The sequence below is a fragment of the Kryptolebias marmoratus genome, linkage group LG18 (assembly GCF_001649575.2).
Source record: "Kryptolebias marmoratus isolate JLee-2015 linkage group LG18, ASM164957v2, whole genome shotgun sequence".
NCBI lineage: Eukaryota > Metazoa > Chordata > Actinopteri > Cyprinodontiformes > Rivulidae > Kryptolebias > Kryptolebias marmoratus.
Window position 1 is genome coordinate 8,233,046 of NC_051447.1, and position 23,010 is coordinate 8,256,055.

The 23,010-nt window shown below is 41.6% G+C and overlaps 1 protein-coding gene and 1 long non-coding RNA gene across 10 annotated transcripts in view; one reads left to right on the top strand and one right to left on the bottom strand.

Annotated features, from left to right (window-relative positions):
- The window catches only part of ppp1r12a (protein phosphatase 1, regulatory subunit 12A), a 44,247-nt gene extending 37,796 nt beyond the window's left edge, over nt 1-6,451 (bottom strand). For 3 of the 9 annotated variants that reach the window (XM_025004953.2, XM_037981209.1, XM_025004952.2), the window contains exon 1: nt 6,074-6,450. In XM_025004953.2, the coding sequence (XP_024860721.1) occupies nt 6,074-6,310 (237 nt within the window). In that variant the 5' untranslated portion in view covers nt 6,311-6,450. Of the gene's footprint in view, nt 1-6,073 lie in introns of all 9 variants that reach the window. The other 6 variants (XM_017411667.3, XM_025004951.2, XM_017411671.3 and 3 more) reach the window with 4 other exon arrangements.
- A 9,468-nt stretch (nt 6,452-15,919) lies between these two features.
- LOC112450373 lies at nt 15,920-16,561 on the top strand. The gene is made up of 2 exons (XR_003038964.2): nt 15,920-16,414; nt 16,491-16,561. It is a non-coding gene; the product is annotated as an uncharacterized LOC112450373 (long non-coding RNA).
- The last annotated feature ends 6,449 nt before the right edge of the window (nt 16,562-23,010 follow it).

Sequence of the window (23,010 nt, forward strand, 5' to 3'; positions counted from 1 at the left end):
GAGAGAGAGAGAGAGAGAGAGAGAGAGAGAGAGAGAGAGAGAGGCCTGCCAATTATATCGGAGGTAAAATATACACGTCGCCGGGCGTCATTTCTAAAATTAACACCCTCAGTCATCAAGCAGGCCGAGCTTACAATTGCGCGACACTGATTATCTCAGGACTGGAATCCAGCGTTGCGTCTGATGACCTGTATTTCAAGTTAGGAAGCATCTTCATCTACAGTGCAAGTACACTGATAAACAAACCACCAAAACATTAACGGTTGATATGGTTGGTAGGATGTAAAAAAAAAAATCAAATCCTCCTTCTCCTAAATATAACTACGCTCCTAAGGCTTACATCATTTGTTTCACCCAGCTGGGTTGCAGTTTACCTCAGCAGGATCTGTTTTCCTTCATGTTGATGATGAAATTAATACGTAATAATATTTCTTTTACAGTACTCGGAGACTGTAAAGCTGTCTTGGAAACTTTTTATTGATCGTATTTATGCGTAATAGTAATCAGAAACTAAATATAAATGTGGGAAAGTAAAATAAATAAACCTAAATATGATACGCAGCCAAAAGAAGAAATATACACTGAGCTATAAATACATTTAAACACACACAAATAACACTGAAACATGACAATAGGTAATGTATTCAAATAAAGAAGGGAGTAGACAAAGAAGAGTAAAATCTAGACTGTCTAGATTCAAGTTCATGAATTATTAAGTCGCATTTTAATATATTCAGCAATGTGTTAGAAAATTTATGAGTGACGAGCCGGTTGCTGTAGGAAGAAGGCATTAACCCGTGACAAAGAGCTGGAAAGTCTCGTGCGACCTTTTTGGGAGGCAAAGTGATGTGAAAGCAGACTTCCAACAAGGCCAAAAGTCCTGTAATGGTTGAAAGTTCTCCAAAGGTCCTTTTAAAGCTTAAATTAAACGAACATTTATAGTATGTTTACAATAACCTTCTTGACCCTGAAGCCCACTATCAGAATCCTAACTGATCACTAGTTAAAACGCTTTTTGTTGCTTATATTACATGTTATTTATGATGCAAAGCTCCTTTACAGCTCGCAATCAACGAATAAATTACCAAAATGAAATCAGCCTTTACAATCAAATTCAACTGAAAGTGTAAAAAAAAAAAAGAAATGGCTTGGTACAGCATGCAATCAGTGAAAGTCATCTTTCAAAGAAAAAAAAAAGCACACGGAAGTAGAATTTTTCACAGCCATTCAATTAGTTGTGAAATTTACCAAAAGTCAGTACCCTTGAAACGCTTCACATACCGTTTTATCATGTAGAATCATTTACCTAAAGCCTTTTTTACTGTCTGCCTTCGAATCTAAGAGACATTAAACAGCACAATGCATTATAAGTGCAGTCTTTGCCCACATTTTGAAGCCAGTAATAAAGCAAATCATTGAGCCCAATCCCTGATCAATTTCAGCACCATTAGTCTTTCTAAGTCACCGACCTGCAGTTTTATAATGTAAACTAACAAAACAGGTGAGGGCAACAGGAGGACCCTAACATAATCTGAAGCACACGTTTTGATCGTCTCACCTAAAAAGGGGCCTCTTCGTATAACACAGGAGGAGTTTTCTCCCTCGGGCAGCGAGACAGAAGGCTTGGGGTTCATAACAGGATATCCCGCTGCCTTTACACCGGGAGTGAGGGGGCACACGTCAAAAGACTTTTTTGTTTTGTTTTCTCCTCTGATCGACCAACTGCGAGCCTTCGGGGCACAGCTGAGAATCCCCGGACCGGGGCTGCAGCAAGACTTACAGCAATTATGTCACGCGTTAATACGACTGAAGCTGGTCGGGGATGGAAAGAAACGCGGCCATCTCGTCTGTATTTTCGTCGACCACATGCTCCGAAATGGTTCCATTACTGACTTGTAAGGTTGATTTTTTATTTCAAACCGAGCGAGTATCTCCCTCTCTCTCTCTCTGTACAGGCTGTTATGCAACTCCCACTCCGTCCATGCAAATCCACCAACGCAAGTGACTGGTAACCTTCCGAACCGTTGTCATGGAGACTGTGCAAGATAATGTTCGGAGATCTTAGGGCTTGTGTAATACCGACAGAGCCCAGGGAGTGTGGCGTACCAAGCATGCTAACATACTAAGCTGAACTGAGCCCCGTCACCCGAGCGAAAGGGTACGAGCACGAGAGGAAAGTTCAGGTGGAGGTCAGTGAGGATACTTCCAAGCGTGAAGCAACAAGTCCGAGTTGCTTCAAGTCCAGGCGAAGCTCAGTGGGCAACACTCCACTGACCCTTAGCCTTAGCATTGTAAAAGGAAGTGCAGGCTAGAGATTGAGAGAGAGAGAATGACTAGAAGGGAGAGGTTTAAGTGACAGCTGAGGAATGTCTCCTCTCCTCTCTCTTTGCTATGGTTTCCAGCGACCGCCACGCGAGGAATGCCCGGGGTAGGACGACAGGACTTGGAATGCTACGCTCTGAGACCAGTTTAGGCTACGAGGTGGGACTCAGGAATCTCTACTTGTCAACTGAACAGAACGTCTCGTCCGCTTGTATACCTCTCCTCCACCCACCTGCACCTTTACGGTTGGGTAAAACTAACCATCGGCGTCGCGTCACTTATCTGACGCAACATTTACGGCCGCGCTCACAGGTCCTTCGGACGCAGGAGGCCGGTGACTCGCGCGCAGATGCAACCTCTGGCCTAAATGACACCAGGCCCGCGGTGCAAAGCAGGGCTACAGACCGTGAGTCATACCCAAACTTAGTAGCACCTCCTGAAACCCAGTTAGGAGAACGTGCGGTGGTATTTTTAACTCTACACGGGTCATCGGGAATGGCAGTGATATTACAAGTGAGGAGTGAACAATCATAACATGAGACCCTTAAAAACAAAGGCAGAGGTCAGGCACACATTTGAAAAGGTAAACTATTCGATTCAGTTTTTTTTTTTATATAGCGCCAATTCAGGGCACTGTACAAAAACATTCACATACAAGCAGCTATGGTTTAACTCTTCTTCCATCCACTGGAACACAAATCCCTACATCACCGTTAATAAACTCTTCTATAAAGGCCCCAAATCCTTGGGATCACATGTTGATGTATCTCTCTCTCTCACACACAGTCCCAGGAGCTTCTTGTCTTTAGAGATGGTTAGATAGTAAGAGCAGCACTGCAAATTATTTCCTCACTGTTGCTCATCCTCTCGATATAAACCCCAAAAAAAGGCAACGTTTTCAGCCGACGGGGTTCGCACAGCGGCCTCACTAATTCCAGATTTAATTATAGCAAACTACGAGCATGAAAAAGGGGTTTAATAAACTGCCTCATTACGCTGTCCTGTACACTGGAAAACCTGCTCTTTCAAAATGTTCAGTTTGAACAAAAATACTTTGCAGAGAGGACTCGCACTCGTACCATGACCAGACATGTGGATGTGAGCAATGCGGTGACATCACCGTTGACCTCTGCCAACATTAAAACATTTCACAGGAATTTTTTTCTGGTAATCCTTAGATCATTTGCTATCAAAGCAAAGCAGAATGAGAAACAACGCTTGCAGGAGTTTTTTTTTTTAAAACGAACTGCATATGCTCATCTGCGACTGCCGCAGCGGTTACTGTGATCAGTAATAATTGCACGATGGGGCACTTCAGTGAAACGTCGTGGGTCCAAAACCCCCGCCGGGAATCGTTAGAAAGAGTGTGCCTGCGCAATTCAAAGCATACCAGAAAGCACAAGTGTTATACAACAGTTTGCATAAAAATAAGCTGACACACAAAAACATCAACAGATGCTAAAACAAACAAAAAAATAAATAAACAAACTCACCCAAGCCCATAATAGGAAATATTAAATTTCCAACTTCGTATCCTGCCTATCTTTAGATCAGAGAAGACCATAAGCAAATAACTTATTCATACTTTTCTTATCACTGAATCGATAGGGTTCAACAAAACTTGTAAAAAAAAAAAAAATAATAAAAAAAAGATTTCACCTAGTTTGGTACGAAATAGGAACGATTAAAAACGTCCTAATGTTACTTTCAGACTGGGGCTGTGGCAGAAAAGTTACCAAGTCTGCTTAAGATAGGCGACTTTATAACAATCTATAACAACTTTATAACAATTTATAACAATCTTTGTTCACCAAGTATTTCAATTCAATTCAATTCAATTCAAAAATACTTTATTTATCCCAAAGGGAAACTAAATGTTGTTGTAGCTCATAATCCTGGTTTCGTTAAAGAGTTGATGGTAGTAGACAGGAAGGATCTCTCGTAGCGGTCTAGTTACTAGTTATTTAGTTACTAGCGGTCTGTATGTCTCTTGTCTTTCCATCAGTTGATTAGTTTCTTCCGTCAGACCGTCTAAGGCAAGAATCTGCATCATATGGCCCTCACCATGCCGCTGATAAAGCCGGTACCAGCGAGTGAAACAAATGAGAAGGATGTAGGGTCTTTAGCAACTCTTTCAACTATTAACGCTGGCTGTTTGGGAATATTACAAAACAAAAGGAGGAGGAAAATGCAACAGAGCCAAATAAAGTGGAGTAAAGAGACCATAATCAAATCTGAAATGAAGTGGAGAGCTTTTCAAGACAATAAAAATGTGAAATATGAGCATAGATAGATAGATACTAAACCGAACACTGATCAAAAACTGACTATATTTAGACTCAACAACAATTAATAATCATCTGCATTAATGTTTAATGCAATGCGTTACGTTCTGCTTAATCTTTATGATCAAATGGTCAATATTTCGACAATCTGGTCTTGTTTTCGTACATTTGTAAAGTCAAAACGCTTGTTTTCAGCTCTTTATTTTTTTCTTTTGAAAGATTCGGTGGCTTAATGTTGCCGTAATGTCTGGTTAACGCTGCAAGCAGAGATGCTAGCGATTAGCGGGCGAACTGCTAGCTTGGCAGAGGTGTCAACAGCCCAACCAAAAAAAAAAAATTGTAAAGTAATAACCGCATATGTGCTTGTGTTTAGCGTGCACACAACAGATGTACTCGGTGGGCAATTCGGAGACCATCGGGCGCCGCACACGTCGACTGTCGGCTCGGCTAACAAATGAATTAAAACTCCCAAACAGCCAGCGACAGTTATCTTAGCATGCTAATTTAGCGCTAGCTCGCCGCTGTCGGCGTTTCGTTTCTTTATAGCGGTTGTTGCTCAGATGTAAGTCGACATCGTCGGTGGGGACATTCAACAGAAACGTCACGCCAAAGCCTCGCAGCTGCGGTGTTTTGTTTGCGACGAAACGACAACCAATGCTCGACAGCTATCGCTTCCTTTCCAGAGAGTAGCCGCGGTCGCAGCTGAGGGTTTATCAACAAAACGACTTTTACTGCTAGCCAGGTAGTAGCCGGTGTTACGGCGAAAAAACCCACCTAGCTTAGCATACGATACTGTGTATATATCTCAAAATAAACTGCTGAATAAGCGTGTTCTTAAGAGTTGTAACAACCAGAAGCCACGTTGACTTTAACTTAATTTATTTATTACTAAAAACAGCCTTCAAAAAGGTGCGTTTTCCGCGCCAGGGGTGCATTTTTCTGCACAACACCGTCCACTGCTGGAATCAATTGATCTGGGATAGTGCTTCCATTATTATTGACAATTACTTCTAACGTGGCTAGTTTGGGGCATCGTTTATGTGATTTGTATTCAACAATAAAGCTGGACGAGAGAGGAAAACGCATAATAAATGTTAAGCTTCAAAAGTAGTTTTGCAGTTTTAAAATGGCACGGGATTTGAAATAGGAATTGCAGCACAACAGCAATTAGACTGCACCCAAAGACTTGAAGATATAGGCTGGTTTACCAAGGGAAAAAGGGGACATCAGACGGAAAACCCAAGTTCTGCAAGATGTACACAGGCTGTACATTAAAAATTAAAGTTCAGCCCGAGGCCAAGCCACTCTGCGTCGAAAGGAGACGAGTGCTAGGTAGGTAAACAACGGGATGAGAATGGCTTCCATTTGACAGGTGTTCCAGAGCAAGTAGTTACAGGCGGTAGGAGAAGATTTGGGTCCATTTTGCAGATGACGGACATTACTGACACTAGTAATCGAATACAAACCTGGTGGAGAGCGGTGAGGCCGTCAACGTTGGCGTAGTTGATGTCGGCGCCCCGGTCAATTAGACGGAGCACCTCCTCGGTATCGCCGCTCGAGCAGGCGGCCAGAAACACGGCGCCATCATCGAACTTCACCTTCGTCTTCTTCTTTTTGAGAACAGGAGGTTCCTGGTCCGTTTCGGAGCCCAGCCATCGCTTCAGCTGTTCGTTCCTCTTCTGCTTGGCGTCCGCCATCTTCATCCCCCTCCTGTCTCGGGCTTCTTATCTTTCGCCGAGAGAGGGTATACTTTATAGTGGCACTATCCCACAGCGCACTGGGGCGTGGGAAGAAGGGAGGGCTGTGGAAGAGGAGGAGGAAGAGGAGGAGGAGGGGGGGAACCGGAGTGAAAGAGGACGTCTGGATTGTTTCCCGTAGTCTCGCGAGAACTGCAGCCCAGGAGCTGCAGTGTAACGTCATCAGGTGCTAAAGAGAGGTGTATGGCAGGCCGTTGTAACACATAATTTGATGACTCTGCTTGTTTGGATTTGTGATGCAATTCTGTGTGTGTAACTTTCAAATAAATATTATTGAAAATATTAACATATAATAAACTACACTCCTATTTCGAATCATTTTAGACATTATTACAAACATTCCTTTTAGTAAAAGTCACATTTCTACTAGTAGGAAGTATATTTTTAAATCTCCAAAAAGACATTTTTTAACGTTTTGACATTTCTTGGCTAGACTGATCTGTATTGGAGTTAACCATAATGTAATTCTTTCTAGTCAAGAAAATAAATTCAGATAAATATCCAGTAGGCCTCGCTATCGTACATTGGAAGGTGATTTATCATAGTTAGGTAAACGCTTTAAAGCAGATAAGTCTGTCAAAATAAACAATACACCTATCCAGATTGTCCTTTGTCCTGTCCACAATGAACATTTCAGATAGGACAAATGACATCACTTTTCCCCCTCCATGTGTCTTGGACTTCCAGCTTAAGATAGCCACAGGGACAGTCTTCTTATCTGAAATAAACATTGTGAATATATGAAATAAACTTCCTACTAGGAGAAACTCACAACGTAGTTGTTACCAGTCATAGTTTTAATTTCGGGCAGTTTTGTTAATGTTACAAACCATCAAGGTTTTAATAACTATCCAAAAAGTCTTTGTAAATGTTGTTAACGACCTTGTTGCTATTCCAGTTACAAATGTCTAATGTCCCCCATATAAACACATGGCGATCTCTTCAATTCCTTCAACTACAATGTCCTATTTGAAATCTGCTTCAGCAAATTTGCTCTGTTTTTGTCTTTTGTCTTTAGCCTTTTGCAGCTTTTAGCTTACAGTTAGCCTTGTGTTACTTTTAGCTTGTAGCTAGCCTTTTGCTACATTCATTTTTTATGTTATAACAACATATTACCTTGTTGTATTGCATTTGTATTAAATCTTATTTTCTCCAAAATTTTTATTTTTTTTTTTTTTTAATCTTTTAGATTTACCAACTCAGTTTCGAATTTCGGCAAAATCACACCTCAGCATTCACGCTGCATTTTTGCAGAAAATGCAATTTGTCTAGTTTTAAAATAATAGTATTTTGTTTATTTTGTTTTCAGTTTTTGCGTCACTCGAAGAGCCTTTTTCCACCTTTAAGCTCTTAGTAGAATTTTGTTATTGTAAGACTTGATTCTAATGAACTTGTTTTTCCTTTCACACAAAGGAGACAAGTTATTTTTGTTTTCACTCCAGGAAGTCAGAAGGCTTTTCTTCATGCAAACTTCACAAACGTTCATTTTCAGATGCGTTTCCCCTTTCTGTCTGTCTTTCTTTCTTCCTCAAGTAAGCGCACAAAGGCTTCTTCCAGCTATGTCACACACATGATTTATGTTTCTTGTAAGAAAAACACCTCCTCTTCCCCAAGAAAAGTAAAGTCCGCCTCACTGCAGATCACCTGCGAGGATTTGATGGGTAACACTTGAAGCTCCTGGAATGTCAATTCGACCCGAACACCACGGTGGTCCTGCTCAACCCCAGAGTTAAGCAAGGTGGTCAGGCACAAAGTGTTTGTTTTTTTTTATTATTTCTGCACCGCCATGTGTTATTGTTGGCAGGCATGCATGGGTACTCAGCAGGGGTTGCAGTATTACCTTCTCACATGCAAGTCGTGAGCATAAAGCATGCGGCTGCTTTTGTTTTTTTCTACACCGCTGTGTCATTACAGATAATGATGTGTTTTTTTTTTCATTTTTAAAGGTGGCTCTCCTTGATTACGTAGATGCCACCCACATGCCAAGCTCAAAGTTGTGACTAACAAGATGTTGAAACAAATTAACAACCCAAAACAGTTATGCAACTGGGAGCTATTATGTGACGTCACGCTACCCCGTTTTCTCATTCGAGAGCCATTCTTCTTGTCAGAGACGCTTGAATGTCGAGGGGATTAGAGTAAGCCGCTGTCTTGACAAATGCAGCGGAGTGGGGTTTATGGTGTTCGGCGGAGCGGCTCAGCTGATTCTTACTGTCACAGAGATGTGCTTGGAAACGACTGCGGTTCCACCGAGTCAGAGGGATGTGGAATCCCAACAACGTCAGTGTCAGGAACTCTTTGGCTTCAGGTTTGCTGATAACAGAACAGCTTGAGGGAAAAGTGATGTGAAAGCAGCTAGTCTGGAGGAAGAACTGACCCTATAGTGACTGACAAAGCTCGCATTATAGGCCACATCCAGCGTACTCGTGTAGCAGTTTTTATATTACAGAGAATCAAAGTTCATTTAAAAAAACAAAAAAAGGGGTTGTTCCTGCAGAACTAATTACTAATAGATGGTGCGATCAGAGCATAAAAAGGCCCTTCGCTCCACTGAAGCCACGGAAAGCCTTTAACGTATATTCACACACTCCACTTACCACCAGTCATGAATGCATCCTGTTTATGCATTCTGCTGTGCCTCCTCTGCAGCTGTATTTACCTCATGCAGTCCACAAGGAGCGTTTTTCGTGATGTAAGAGTACTCGGAAAGGTCCCTGACTAAGCTTGGTTTGAAGTTGTGTTGATGACATTGTCAGTAAATTTACTTACACACTGCTTCCTGCCAGTCTCCATTACAAACACTTTTGCTTCCACAGTTTGTCCCCAGTTCCTGAGGCGATTATTAACAGTGGATTAAAACACGATGACCATTCCAGTGCAGGCGTGTTCGCAACACTATGACATCAGCGGCACCACTTCTGACCGATTCCTGAGAGGCATCACTTGTTTACTATTTTAAAGAGGTATTTCCTAAGAATAATTGATCAATGCCACTTTTTCCACTGTGCATCATAAATTTATGGCTATAGCTATAACTAAGTTATGGGGTTCTGTGGAAAGGTGGACAATTAATATCTTACCTTCTGTAGATGGCATTTGAACAGCCTGAGTTGGGAGAAGCAGAGCTCAGTTCTGACTGGACTGACAAGCTAACGACTAATTTGAGCGCAGCCAAGACCAAAGTTGTTTGCTGCTTTCTTAAAACAACACTAATCTCAAAAGTTGCATAGGGATTCCTGCAAAAGTTGTTTCAGAAACCTTTTAAATCACCAATCCCACACAACAACAAACTGTTGTTTAACAAAAGGCTACTATTACTTTTGGTAGATGAACAACAAAAAACAAGTGTTCAACTGATGATAATATCAGTGTAGAAAGTTTTTACAGCACAGAAGAGTAGCCTTAAAAGTTTAAAAGTGACAAAATGCCAGCTAAAAGTGGCACAAAGAAGACAAAAATTTCAAAGAATAATGTTTTTGAAAGAATTAGAGATCTCAATGTACATTTTATGTGAAGAAGTTTTGTGAATAAAGCTAAATTTTCTGAAAAATATAAAAGATACAAAAACCAAAAGTCTTAGTCTGAATGAGCTGAACGTTTTGATGTTTAAATGTGAAAATGGCACGAAGCAGGCTGTGGTCACGTTTAAAAAAAGGTATGGAAGAAAAGACAAAGAGTAAAGAGAAAAACAGGATCACTACCAGCATTTACACAGTTACAGTTTCCTGCTGCTGTCTCCATCCATCCATCCATCCATCCATCCATCCATCCATCCATCCATCCATCCATCCATCCATCCATCCATTTTCTACCGTTTATTGGTCGGGTCGCAGAAGCTAACTTGTCCAGGAGAGAAACCCAGACATCCCTTTCTCCTGGGGATCCCAAGGCATTCCCAGGCCAGAGAGGATACATAATCCCTCCAGTGAGTTCTGGGTCTGTTCTCTTCCCAGTGGGACGTGCATGGAAAACCTCTAAAAGAAGGCATCCTAATCAGATGCCCGAACCACCTCAACTGACTCCTTTCGATGAGAAGGAGCAGCGGCTCTACTCCGAGCTCCCTCCTGATGACGGAGCTCCTTTCCTTATCTCTAAGGCTGAACCCGGCCGCCCTACAAAGGAAGCTCATTTCAGCCGCTTGTATCCTGGATCTCATTCTTTCAGTCATGATCCAAATCTCATGACCATATAGGTGAGGATTGGCATATAGATGGAAAAGTAATATGTGAGCTTTGCCTTTCGACTCAACTCTTTCTTTACCACAGCGAAGCAACGCCCTCATTACTGCGGACGATGCCTCCATCCATCCATCCATCCATCTCCCGCTCCATCCAACTGTCACTTGTTAACGAGTCTCCCAGATACTTGAACTCCTCCACCTGAGGCAGAGACTCATTCCCGACCTGGAGGGGAGCGTTCCGCCTGTTGCTGTCTTTATAATATTGTAATTCAAGAAAATCAGAATTGCCGTGCTGGTCCAGACTGGGAGTAAAAAAAACGTTTCCAAAACCACATTAATGAAATTAAGCACAGACATTTGTGACTTCACTGCCAAATCGGTGACCAAAACTCATCACATCTCCCTGCATGTCACTGCAGGTGACCCTGACAAGTAGCACACACAGAGTGGTGACTGGTGAAGTGAGGACGACTCAGACCCATCTGAGAGAAACCAGACGACACACTCCCATGCTCCCATGTCACCCAGAGCCTGTTGTTGGCGCCTGGGCCACCGACACACTCATCTCCCTTCCCAACAGCCGCTTTATCGGCAAGATGGAAATAGTCCCCGCTTTGATGTTATCGGAAGACTTCTAAAAAGTGATGTTGAGAATTATGCTGACAGCGCTTGCTCAGCCTTTCTGACCCTCTCAATTAGACACCAGTGGATTAAAAGGGGGTATCAGGCAGAAGTCTGAAACTAAAATTTACGTGCCGGGACCTTTTTTTTAGTGGTTGACGCTGCTTTACGTGTTTGTGTTTGGGTTCCTCTTTGGGTGTTTGGGTAGTGTGAATACACTCGTCATTTGGTGAAAACAGTTTTAAGTATATCAGAAGTAAAAAAAGAAACAAACAGAAACTTAGTGATTAATGCGCAGACATGACATGATGTTTGCGAATTTGGCTAAGGATTAAAAATATAAACGCCAGTTTCAGAAATATACCATATCAGCTGGCAGTCTGACTTGTTGATATTCATGCATCCGAGGATAGAGCAGGGTCTGAGAGACTTCTGCTCTCAGACAACAGCTGAGCACTAACCCTGAACAAAAATAGGGTCATTGCTTTCACTCAGCAGGGCCTGTACCACCAGAGCATCACTTGATTCTGCTTATTCAATCCCAGACTATTATCCTGGAGTGATAACAATGGAGGTTTGACCGAGCCAACTTGGTTCAAGTGTATACAGACTGCATTGTTTCAGGCGTGCACACATGGTCAGCGAACTCAGTGCCTGATGAAGACAATAATTCTGCAGTGCATGTTTCTTTAAGACCAAATGAGTGGTGAAAGTCGAATACGACTAGGCTGTTTGAGTGACCTTGTTTCCTGGAGAAAAGAGGCTAATAATAGGCCGAAATCTGGAGCTGTGGTGAAGCTTGCATAAGGTTAGGGCTAAAAGCTGCGATGAATCATTTGATTCAAGAAAAACAGGTTGCAAGGTCACAAATGACCAAACTGCAGGCATGTTAAATGTAATATTTCAAGTCTCTATGCTCATTTTTTTTACTCAGTGTTTTTGTGTGTTCTGTTAGAACTGGATAAGACATTTAAATTAAAATGTTAAAATAAAAAAAGAAATAAAAATGTTAAAATGGCAGTAGTTACATGTAAACAAACAAACAAAAAAACAACTACACCAAATATTTGTCAGCAGAACGAGTTAGTCACATAAAGAGAGCAACTCTATTTTTGTCTTTTTTTTTTTTTTTATTATTATTTATTTTTTCATTTTCAGCAAAGCAGCAGGACCATCATGAGGGTACATGGACCTACAAAATATAGATCAGTCCGCTAACACATGTGGGTTGACACATATAACACTGGGATCTTCAACATCATCTACATCTGTAGTTGAAGGCAAACAAGATCATTGATGCAAAACAGTTACAGATTCCAACTGTCATTCAATCATTTTCATTGCAATAATTTTCATTGCAAGATAAACCGCCATGGTCCACTGAAAGAAAAAATACTGCCGTAACCCAACCCCACCCAATCCGGGAAGAGAAACAAATAAATAATAATGAGGGGAAAAGAAAGAGAGAGAGAAGGAAGGAAGGAGAAAAAAAAAAAAAAAAAAAAAAAAAATTCAGCTCCACCACAGCTCACTCATAGTATGATAGAATGAAGGTGTATAAACACACATGTACAACCACTGGTGAGCCAAGCCACAACACCTCTGCAAGGCAGGGAAGAAAAAAGGGCTACAGAGTCGGAGCAAGGTCTCAACTACCCCCGGAATCATTCAGATGTTTGAGGAAAGGCCCCCACGTTTCAACATACCTGGGTACATTATTATTGAGAGTGTGGCGTATTTTTTCAAGATGTAAACAAGAAACCATGTTATTCAGCCAACACTTAAAAGATGGAGGTGTGGCAGACTTCCAGTCTATCAGGATGATCCGTTTAGCCACCACCATCCCCAAAGAGAGAGCCTGCCGCACAGGCAAAGGAAGAGCAGAGGAGGAGTCAGATACACCAAGAATGGCAACAAGACAGTCTGAAGGAATCGGCTGTTTGTATGCAGTTTGATAAAGACAAAAAATGTTAGACCAAAAAACTGTTAAATAATGGCAATACCAGAACTGATGTCCGAGGGTGGCATTAGGAAGACCACATCTGTCACACATACTAGAATGACTTGGGAATATTTTACTTAACCGAGCTTTAGAGTAGTGCAAACGGTGCACCACTTTAAACTGGATTAGCTGTAGCCTGGCATTAATGGAGCAGTTTTTTATTCCCATTAGCGCGCGATCCCACAGTGCAGTGGAAATTGTGACTCCCAAGTCTTTGGACCATGCATCTCTGATATGGATGGATGATGTAGGCGCAGGGAAAACATTCACAAACTGTGAAACAAGATGTCTGGATGTGGGAGGTTTACTAAGGAGATCATAAAAAATTATTTTTGTCTTTTAAATCTTTGAACGCAAATGTTTCTGTATCATGGAAGCTACAAGTTGAATAAACTGATGACAAAACACAGACAAAACCTTATAAACGAGGGGAGCGCGTCATGCTGAGATTGATTTAAAGCTCTGCATAAACTCTGGTCAGATTGCCAACTGTTAAGGGAAATTAACTGATTAAAACATTGCCTCATGAACTTTGTCAGTATCAGTACTTTCCACTGAGCAATTTGAGATTTTAATAGCAGTTAAAACACTTCTATAGTTTTTTGCCTAAATATTTTTTTCTTAGTCTAATGTATATGTAAAACATGAAAGCAGGTATCAAATGGGGCAACTATATTGCAATATGTGATGGCTGTATGATGCTTGCATTATAACATTTACACATTATAATGCATTTTAGGTGATTTACTAAGTAAAATGGTAATAATAATTAAAAAAACATGGTTAAAAATCAGCTAAAAATCTGGTTTATTTGAATCTATGTCAGCACTAAAGCAATTACATAATATGTCATGGGTTGCATTCAGTCTGCAAAAGCCTTTTGATTAAAGCATTATGTATTAATATAGTTCCTAGTGTGGTGAAGAAGATGGTTGATGAGTGGAGGTATGGGCCAACAAATGGCTGCTCTTTGATGCTGAAGGTAACTAAAGTCTTGAAACATAATTCAAAAATAATTGTTCATGTGTACAGAAATCTTAAAAGCTGCTTCACGAACAATCATCTTCAAGTATCTTAAACTGTTGTTGATACAGTTCGTAAGTGGAGAACCACTCAAAGAAAATTCATTGAAGTACTGCAGCAGAGCATATATGTAGTTCCTCGAAATAATTTCCACAACAGCTGAAAAAGATATTCCAGTGCAGCGTATTGTTCCATTGACAGTACTTATCTCCTAGATCTTTTCAAGGCTTTGGTTATCCTGTTTTACAGTTCTTGATTTAGCCATAGAAACCCCTGCCCTCATTATTTCCATTCGCCTTCATGAAAAGGATCATGAGTGGAAAAACTGAGCTGTGTTCGGTCTTTAAAGCCCCCATGCCCTGTCAGCTTTAAATACCATTTAGATGCTGTGAACTGAACTTAAACCCTGCAGATGGTCAGGGTTCATGAGCTCAGGGAGTGCATACTCCGAGGCCAATGGTCGAAGACCATTTCTTTATCATGAACGGCACTTCAAGGGACTTTGCCTCACAAGAGGGAAGGGTCATCTTTCAGTTAACAGGTGTTATATGTCTTGTTTCCTCAGTGCCCCATGAACTTCTTAAGATCTACAATAAACATATGTCATGAACAGCAACAAATGCAGTCGGTTTATAAAACTCAAAACCAGTGAGGTTCTATCAGTTAGTATCTCAGCCTCAGAGAACGGAGTGTAGCATTGCCAGGGGTGTCCAATCCTGGTCCTCGACTGCCACCATCCTGCATGTTTTCCTTGTTTCTCTGCTCCAACACACCTGATTTGAATCAATGGGTGATTAACAGGCTTCTGCAGAACATGAAGAGTGAATTAAACCACTGAATCAGGTGCGTCGGAGCAGGGAAACAAGGAAAACATGCAGGATAGTGGCCCTCGAGGACAAGGATTGGCCACCCCTGGGTTAGACAAATAAGGGCTCATTTTAAAAAATGAAAACAATTTTCAGGCTTATTAAAGCGATGTGCTGAATGCTACATTAGCTAATGTGAAACCTTTACACTAGGCATGGACCAGTTACGGGTGGTTTCAAGGTATACCCCGGTGTTAAAAAGTCATGGTGTCAAAACCGCTGCATTTTTTTCGTCATACCATTCCTATGGTTGTCTTTTAATGAAGTAAAAGATAGATCTTTTCTCCCTCTCTAGCCACATGGAGTACCGAGCAGCGCTCTCCCACCTGTTGCTCCTACCTCTTGTTTATAATAGCCAAGGAAGAAAGTCCACTAAAGTTTTAAGCTTGTTAACAGTATACAACCTACTGCAGGCTAGCTACAGAGACTAATAATCCAGCTAGTTAATTAACTAACTTTGGCTTGTCAGGCTCTTAATGTTACTTTACAAAGAGGACAACAGCTGAGGAGAAGTAATTATCTGCACAATAGGCCTAATTATTTTAAAACTATAAATAAATGTATGTGGTGTTATAGCTTGGTTTATTTGTTTAGAAAAATCTCTGTTTAAAAACATGTTGCTCCCTGAATTAAAATTTAATAAAAAATCTAAATTTAATCTCAGTACTTGAGAATACATCAAGTCTTTAGCGCTGATCTTAAACATATTTATAAATGCTGATAACAACTTGGTTTAAAATTATAATGTCATGTCATGAGTGCAAGAAAAAAAAAAAGCCGCCACCGATTTTAAACTGAGTGACAACACCTGTGTCCTCTCAGTCTTCAGTTTTGGATCTGCATAAGAACTGTGATAACCTTGCCTGTGTTTTGCCATGCCATGTCTCTTGCCAATTACCATTATTCTCGTCACCTGTGTCCTCAGTTAATTACCTCCCCTACACCTGGGCTGGGCCCTATATATTCTCCTTCTCTGCTCTCCTCCAGTGCCAGATTATGAAAGCCCAACAGCAAGTAATTCTCCAGCCATTACGGACTGACTTCTTGTGTGCCTCGACCCTGCTCTTGCCTTTTGGATTTTTCCCCACGCCTTGCCCCTGTCGGATACTTGCTGGTTTTCGGGTTTCTGGACATCGACCCCTGCCTGTGACCTGGATTTGGATTTCTTGCCTGCTCCACTGGTACCGTTGCTTGACTCTGGATTTCCTGGCTTCGACCCCCGCCCGTCTGACCAAGAGTTAAGTTCTGCTCCCGCGGCCTACCTTTCGGTGACGCTAGTTCTCACATCCGTTCCTGGACTTCGTTCTGCCGCTACCCTGCAGGGATCGTGTCCCGGTTCTCCCCACACCATCACCCAGGTCAGTGTAACCTTCTCAGTCTGTGGTTACTTCCTGGTTTACGTGAGGATAACAAAACCATCTTGTCTCTCCTCAGTGCGGCGATCAGAGGCCCTCCTGCTACGCCTAGCATTCACCTCGCTCTTCAATAAAGACAAGTTAACTGTCGACTCTTGTGTTTGGGTTGAAATTTCGGGTCCGCAATCCGATTCTTGTCAAGAAGATTTAAATTAGTATAAACAATAGCTGATATATGGGGCGCCGTTTGTAAAGGAGCTTGTGTTCAAAATTCATGCCTAAATTTTGTCACATTTAGCTTCAAACACTGTTTTAAAATGTAGTGTTGATTTCCTGATGTCACTTTTTACAACATTTAACTAATTACATGTAATTGTTACAGCTAAATGTTAAATTAAATGTTTAGCTAATATGCTAATTTTTAATGCCTGAGACAGGAAGTACCAAAATAAAAGCTTGACACTAGGCTGAAGTTTGCTGAAATACTTTAGTAAACTAAACATTTTACAGTTAGATATTACGTAATATCGTTTATCTTCCACTCATTGGGAAAGCTAGCTGGAGTTTTTATAAGAATGTGCCGGGAGTCAGGCGTTCTCCCCCAGTGTACCGAACGTGAAACGCTCGGCCAGCTGGCGAGCGGAGCAGGCATGTCGGAAAGTGTCAATACAACTTTGTAATAAGGTCATGTACTAATGAACCGAGCAGATATTTGAGACTTTCAAAGCCACATTCTCGCCTAAAAATGTTGTAAAAAATTATGTTGTCACTTAAAGTGTAATATAGCAAAATAATTTGTCGGCCGGGCGGGGGTCGTTGCTCTGCAGAGACCAGCGGGACGCACCACTGCCCGGTACCCTAGCGCTAGGTGCTGGGTACCCGTGAGCACACGGAGGACAGCCTCGACGTGATCCTCCGCGCACCGCCAACGAGGCGCTCCCGGCGGTGCGCGGAGGATCACGTCGAGGGGTGCGGGTGGCTGCTAGCAGCCGCCGCTAGCGCTTTTTTTTACAACATTTTTAGGCGAGAATGTGGCTTTGAAAGTCTCATATCTGCTCGGTTCATTAGTACATGACCTTATTACAAAATTGTTTTGACACTTTCCGACATGCCTGCTCCGCTCGTCAGCTGGCCGAGCGTTTCACGTTCGGTACACCGGGGGAGAACGCCTGACTCCCAGCACATTGTTATAAAAACTCCAGCTAGCTTTCCCAATGAGTGGAAGATAAACAACGATATTACGTAATATCTAACTGTAAAATGTTTAGTTTACTAAAGTATTTCAGCAAACTTCAGCCTAGTGTCAAGCTTTTATTTTGGTACTTCCTGTTTCAGGCATTAAAAATTAGCATATTAGCTAAACATTTAGATTTAGCATTTAGATTTATATTTAGCATGTAGCTGTAACAATTACATGTAACTAGCTAAATGTTGTAAAAAGTGACATCAGAAAATCAACACATTTTAAAACAGTGTTTGAAGCTAAATGTGACAAAATTTAGGCATGAATTTTGAGCACAAGCTCCTTTACAAACAGCGCCCCATACTGATATTATTTCAGCAAAAGTATTTACATTTCTGGTTTTAAATAGAAGCAAATAAATTGTGCGATGCATTTTTAAAATCTGTTGAAATACTATGAGACCATAAAATCGTGGCATTTTTTGCTCAAGGTTATCATATCATCAGAGCCTTGTACCGGCCCATGCCTACTTTACACTTTTGCATGACATCGTTTGTTCAGTTGTTTTCCCAACCTGTCAACGTCTGTGTGCTGAGCATAGACTGCAATCTGACGGTGCTCAGGCTCTTGAACGTGTTCAGGAGTTGAGTAAATGTTTGGACTGACTAGACGCCCTGATCAGGTGGACCAATGCATTTAGCAGCCTTGACACCATTGACATTTCATACATAGTCTATCCATGCTCAGCACATTAATGTAGTAACGTGTACGTTGTTTGGTTGAGAAAACAACAAACTAAGCAAATGGTGGCATTTACTGTAAAAACAGAATGGTTTAATACTAGCTAATGCAATGTTATTTCACACTGGTGTCATTTTTGAGAAAAAATAGTTTTACTCTTGTTTTGGTAGTCATTAACCTAGCCTGGAGGAAGACTTGTCCTTTTTTCTCCATACACTGTGACAAATGTCTGATAAGATGCTATTGGTGACTAATTGACAGAATATTGATTCAAACATGACCAGACTATTCTTTAAATGACAAAAACAATCAGTATCCAGCATTTTAAATCAGCATTTAACTCTCTCCAATCATACAGAAGTGACATTTGGTGAAGCTCCAACCGCACACTTCACAAAGAAAGCCCTCAAGCAGCGGCTTAAAATAGATAAGTGTTACTTGTGCTGCCCAGCTGCAGTGAAGCCACCCACACATGATTATTACCCTTCATGCAGCTATCTGACAGTGTTATCAGTTCTGCGTGAGCTAGAATAAAGGTTTCAGGAGGAATAAAAGAGAAAACATATGGATAAGGATTTGTCACTTCATCTGCTGTGGTCAAACTGTCAATTCCAGCTCAAAAAAGACAAGGCTAATGAGAGCTTAAAGCAACTTAAAAGCGCATTTTTACAAGCTGACACCTCCTCCGCAATTTTAACGGGTGTGAAATTGAAGCAAAAAATAGATGAAATAAAGGTTGAGCTTTTTTAAATTGAAGTGATTGCATTTGAAGTTCTCATCATCTCCCTTTAGTTTATTTATAGAAATTGGAGCTATATTAGGAAAACACTCGTTGCAATGCAATTTAATTGTACTATAAACTGGGTCAGGTCAGTTTTAGAGGCAATACTGAATCACAGAGGAATTAAAACTTTAACACTACGGGCGAACCACATAACCTGGTCATTGTGGAAACAGTGGCGATTCCATCCCACTGACCTACTGTAGAATTTGATCCAGCTGTGTTATCAGCTAAGTGTGGGCCTCACGGAAAGGTGTGGCATCGTTACTGCTGACAAGGTGAGACCTGACGCTATCATGCACGGTATCTTTTAAGAACCCGTTTTAGTCTTATACCAGCAGAGGAGTGGAAAATCCTACGGGGGGGGGGGCTTGAAAGCTCAACAGAAGTCAAGGATGAGAGGTGACGGGAATGAAGCTTTTCATTCTTTACTCCCACAAAACAACAAAGGATGACTTCAAACACATGTTCACTTCTAACATGTAATACTCAGGCTTTCGCCCTGTCACTCAAAGTAACACTTCACACATTTAAGTGTAAACGTGATTATAATAATTTGACACACTGGGATCATTTTCCTTTTTTTTTTTTCAAAAAGAAAGAAATAGACCTCCTGTCTTTTATTTATGTTAGTTTATACAAGAGCTGAAGGAAAAGCTTCGAGACTATGATTAGCCAAATCTTGCCCTCTGTTTATTTTAAAAGGTCACGTTTTGTTTGTGCTTCTGTGTAAAACTAACATTTTGTGTGATAAAATTAATCTAAGCAACCTGTCCACCTGTTGGCAGTTGTATATATAGTGAATGTTGGAGTCCCCCAAGGCTGCTGTCTTAGTCCCTTGCTTTACAGTTTGTACACAATAACTTGACACACAATGTAGATTAAACCAAAGTGATGATAACCAATTTCAAGAAATAAAATTTCTCAGTCATTCACAAGTTGAAATTGTTCGTAGCTCCAGGTTCCTTAATGTTTTCACTTTTGTTTTCCTCACATGGTCTCTGCACATAAACCAAGCGATCAAAAGAGGACAACAGCAACTTTGTTTTCTGAGGTGCTTTAAAAAAATTACGAAAAGCCCACAGAATCCCCTCTCAGTTTACAAGTTATTGACGAGTCCTGTGAAAACTGCCTCTGTGAGATCTTCAGGTCACTACCCCCTCATCTATAGCAAACCATCTAGTAAAACTTGTTTTAAATATGACACTTTAAGTTTGATTTTAATGTAACTAGCAAAAACAAAACAGCTATTTCAAACAGAGATGTGTATAAAATTCCTTATAAAATGGTACAAGGTTGAAAAGCAGTCTTTATTTTGTTTTTATCTTAATGCCATTGAGTGGCACTGCATTAAAATTAGACGCTGTATGGGTTCAGGAAGTCTTGTGAAAACCACTGACAGTGAACACGCTTGCTGCATCTCAGTTACCATGCAAAGAAGCAAACATGTAAATATAGATTTATAAATGGCATCACTTTCTCTGGGCCTGAGCACAGGTTTCGAAGGCGTGGGGTGAAGATGAAGACTGTCCTGAGATCCGATGACTCAAAATTGATCACTTTCTGTGGAAATCATGGAGACCGCTTCATGCCTTAAAGATACAGCTTGCTATCTGGTGGATAAACTAGCATCTGTGATTGTGTGTGCATACATTTGCATGCAAAATTTGCAGATCAGTGAGCCTAATGTGAAATAGATACATTTTTAAAACAATTTGGGACTCATTTTAAGCATGAAACCTACTTATTTTAACATAACAACATGAGGCCTGCATATTTGAGCTGAACAAGAGAAATAACAGATTTGCACATTGTTGCATTAATCTTCTATTTACATTGTACACAGGGGCTGAACATTTTTGGAAAATAAGGCAGAACAAGTACCCGCGCTGCAGCAACATAAAGGAATCCATTTGGACACATGCATAAACACAAACAAACACGGCACAAAAAGTGGGCAGGGAGCTCAATCCAAGATAAACAGACAGATTTATTTTTGCAAGCCTGCGTGACATCATCATGACAACCTTCAGTGGCGAGCCGGCGGCTAAAAATAGCCAAGACGTCAAAGCGCTGGGACATATATGTCCATGAAGTGTGCGGAGAACATTCCCCAGATAACGGCAGATGGCTCGCAGATTACAGCCTCGCGAGGAGAGGGTGAGGAGCTCGCCCACGCTCGCCTCAAGCATCTCGCTTTTGCTCACCTGTGAAAAAAAACAAAAAGTTTTCTTTGCAAAAAAACGATGGCTGGCGGGGGTGAAAGAGGGCTTTCTTTTAGTGTTTCGCACACTGTGTACATGAAGTGGTTGTTGACCCCACTTTTGCACAGACCATGATGGGAAAAAATAGCTGTGTGAGAAGGATATCTGCTTTTTGCATGTGTTTGGAGGCTGCTGATTGGCCCTTCAAATCTAACAGTTTCAGCTGGTTTTTGCAGACAGTGTCTAAATAAAATGCTTTCGTTCTCTTGCAAAAGACTACTTCTGCATTGCTTGTCGCTAATGTGGTATTGAGTTCCTGCTTTTTTTCTTTGTGCTAAAGGGAACTTGACAGAGGTTCCACAATTTAATGGCACAGTTTATACAACACACTTGGAACAGTTAACTGATGGAGGCAGAAAAACAGCAAGTTAAGGAAATCCTCACTTTCATAATCAGCCTTTCCAGGCCGATGATGGATGGGAGCCCTATTTCAGCTCAGTGAGGTCATCGCTCTCGTGTGTTTCTCTCATGTGCGCGGCGAGCCGGGGCCAAAGCCGGGCTCCTCTCTGCTGGGCTTCTGCGCCTGCTGTAGCAGGGATGAAAAACCCATGAGGAACGCTGGGTGGGGGGAGGGAGGGAGGGAGGAAAGAGTCCACGACATCATCTCTCCAGGCCTTTTATGGAGCTCTCCAGCGGAGGGCTAGGAGTGCTGGCCCACTTTCCCATCACGGCTTCTCAGCCTCATCTTGTCTCCCTCTGGGAGCCTGGAACACAGTGTGACTGAGCACAGACCACAAGCAGGCTGGAAAACACAATAGATGAGATGCAAAACAAAAAAAACTGGATTGATGTGTAGACGGGGACAATACAATATGTGAGAGAGCTGCATGACATAGCGTAATCTACCAGCTGTTGAAGAAACCACAAGTTGCCTATTAGATTTTTCCGATGTTTGATTGTGTGCACATATTAGTGACAGTCTTCTTTGGGACTCCTCGTGTTGTCAGGGGTCACATGTAAGGTCACAGCATAAAGCTGCAGCAGTGGCCCTCCCTGGTTCTACCGCTGCCGGCGTCGTCCCCGCCGCCACGGCCTCATACATGAACCCTGATCAGAGTCGACCCGTGCTCGCAGACGAGCACTAACTCAGAAAGGCCGAGATGGAGGAAAACGGGGGGGGGAGGCCGAGTGCAAGATGGAACAAGAGAAGAAGGAGGGTGATGAAGCAGATTGTGTGGGCGAGCTGAGTGTGTGTGCGTATGAAAGAGATGGATTGAGGGGAAGTACCGGTGTGTGTGTGAGACAGCACAGACAAATGGCAAATGAAAAGGTTGTTATGTTGGCAAGTTTGGCCCTGCTCCACTGCCGGATCAGCTCTATGAATTCGGCATTTCAAGTACAGCTTCGATCTCCTCAACCCGCTCCATTAACAATAAGCCTCGCCGAGATGCGGAGCGGAGCTTTCCGAGGACGTGGGCGGACGGTAATTTGCCGAGATTTTGCCGCTTGCCTGAATAAAGGCGCTGAGTTTGGAGTGTGGTCTTTTCAGGGTTGTGTGAAACATAACAAGGGTCAACATCATCACAAGAAGTTATTTCAACCCTCAATTATGAAACAAAATGAAAAAAAAACAACAGTTCAGTTTCAAGTGTTTCTCCAATGGAGGGATTCTTTTTATATATTAAACACA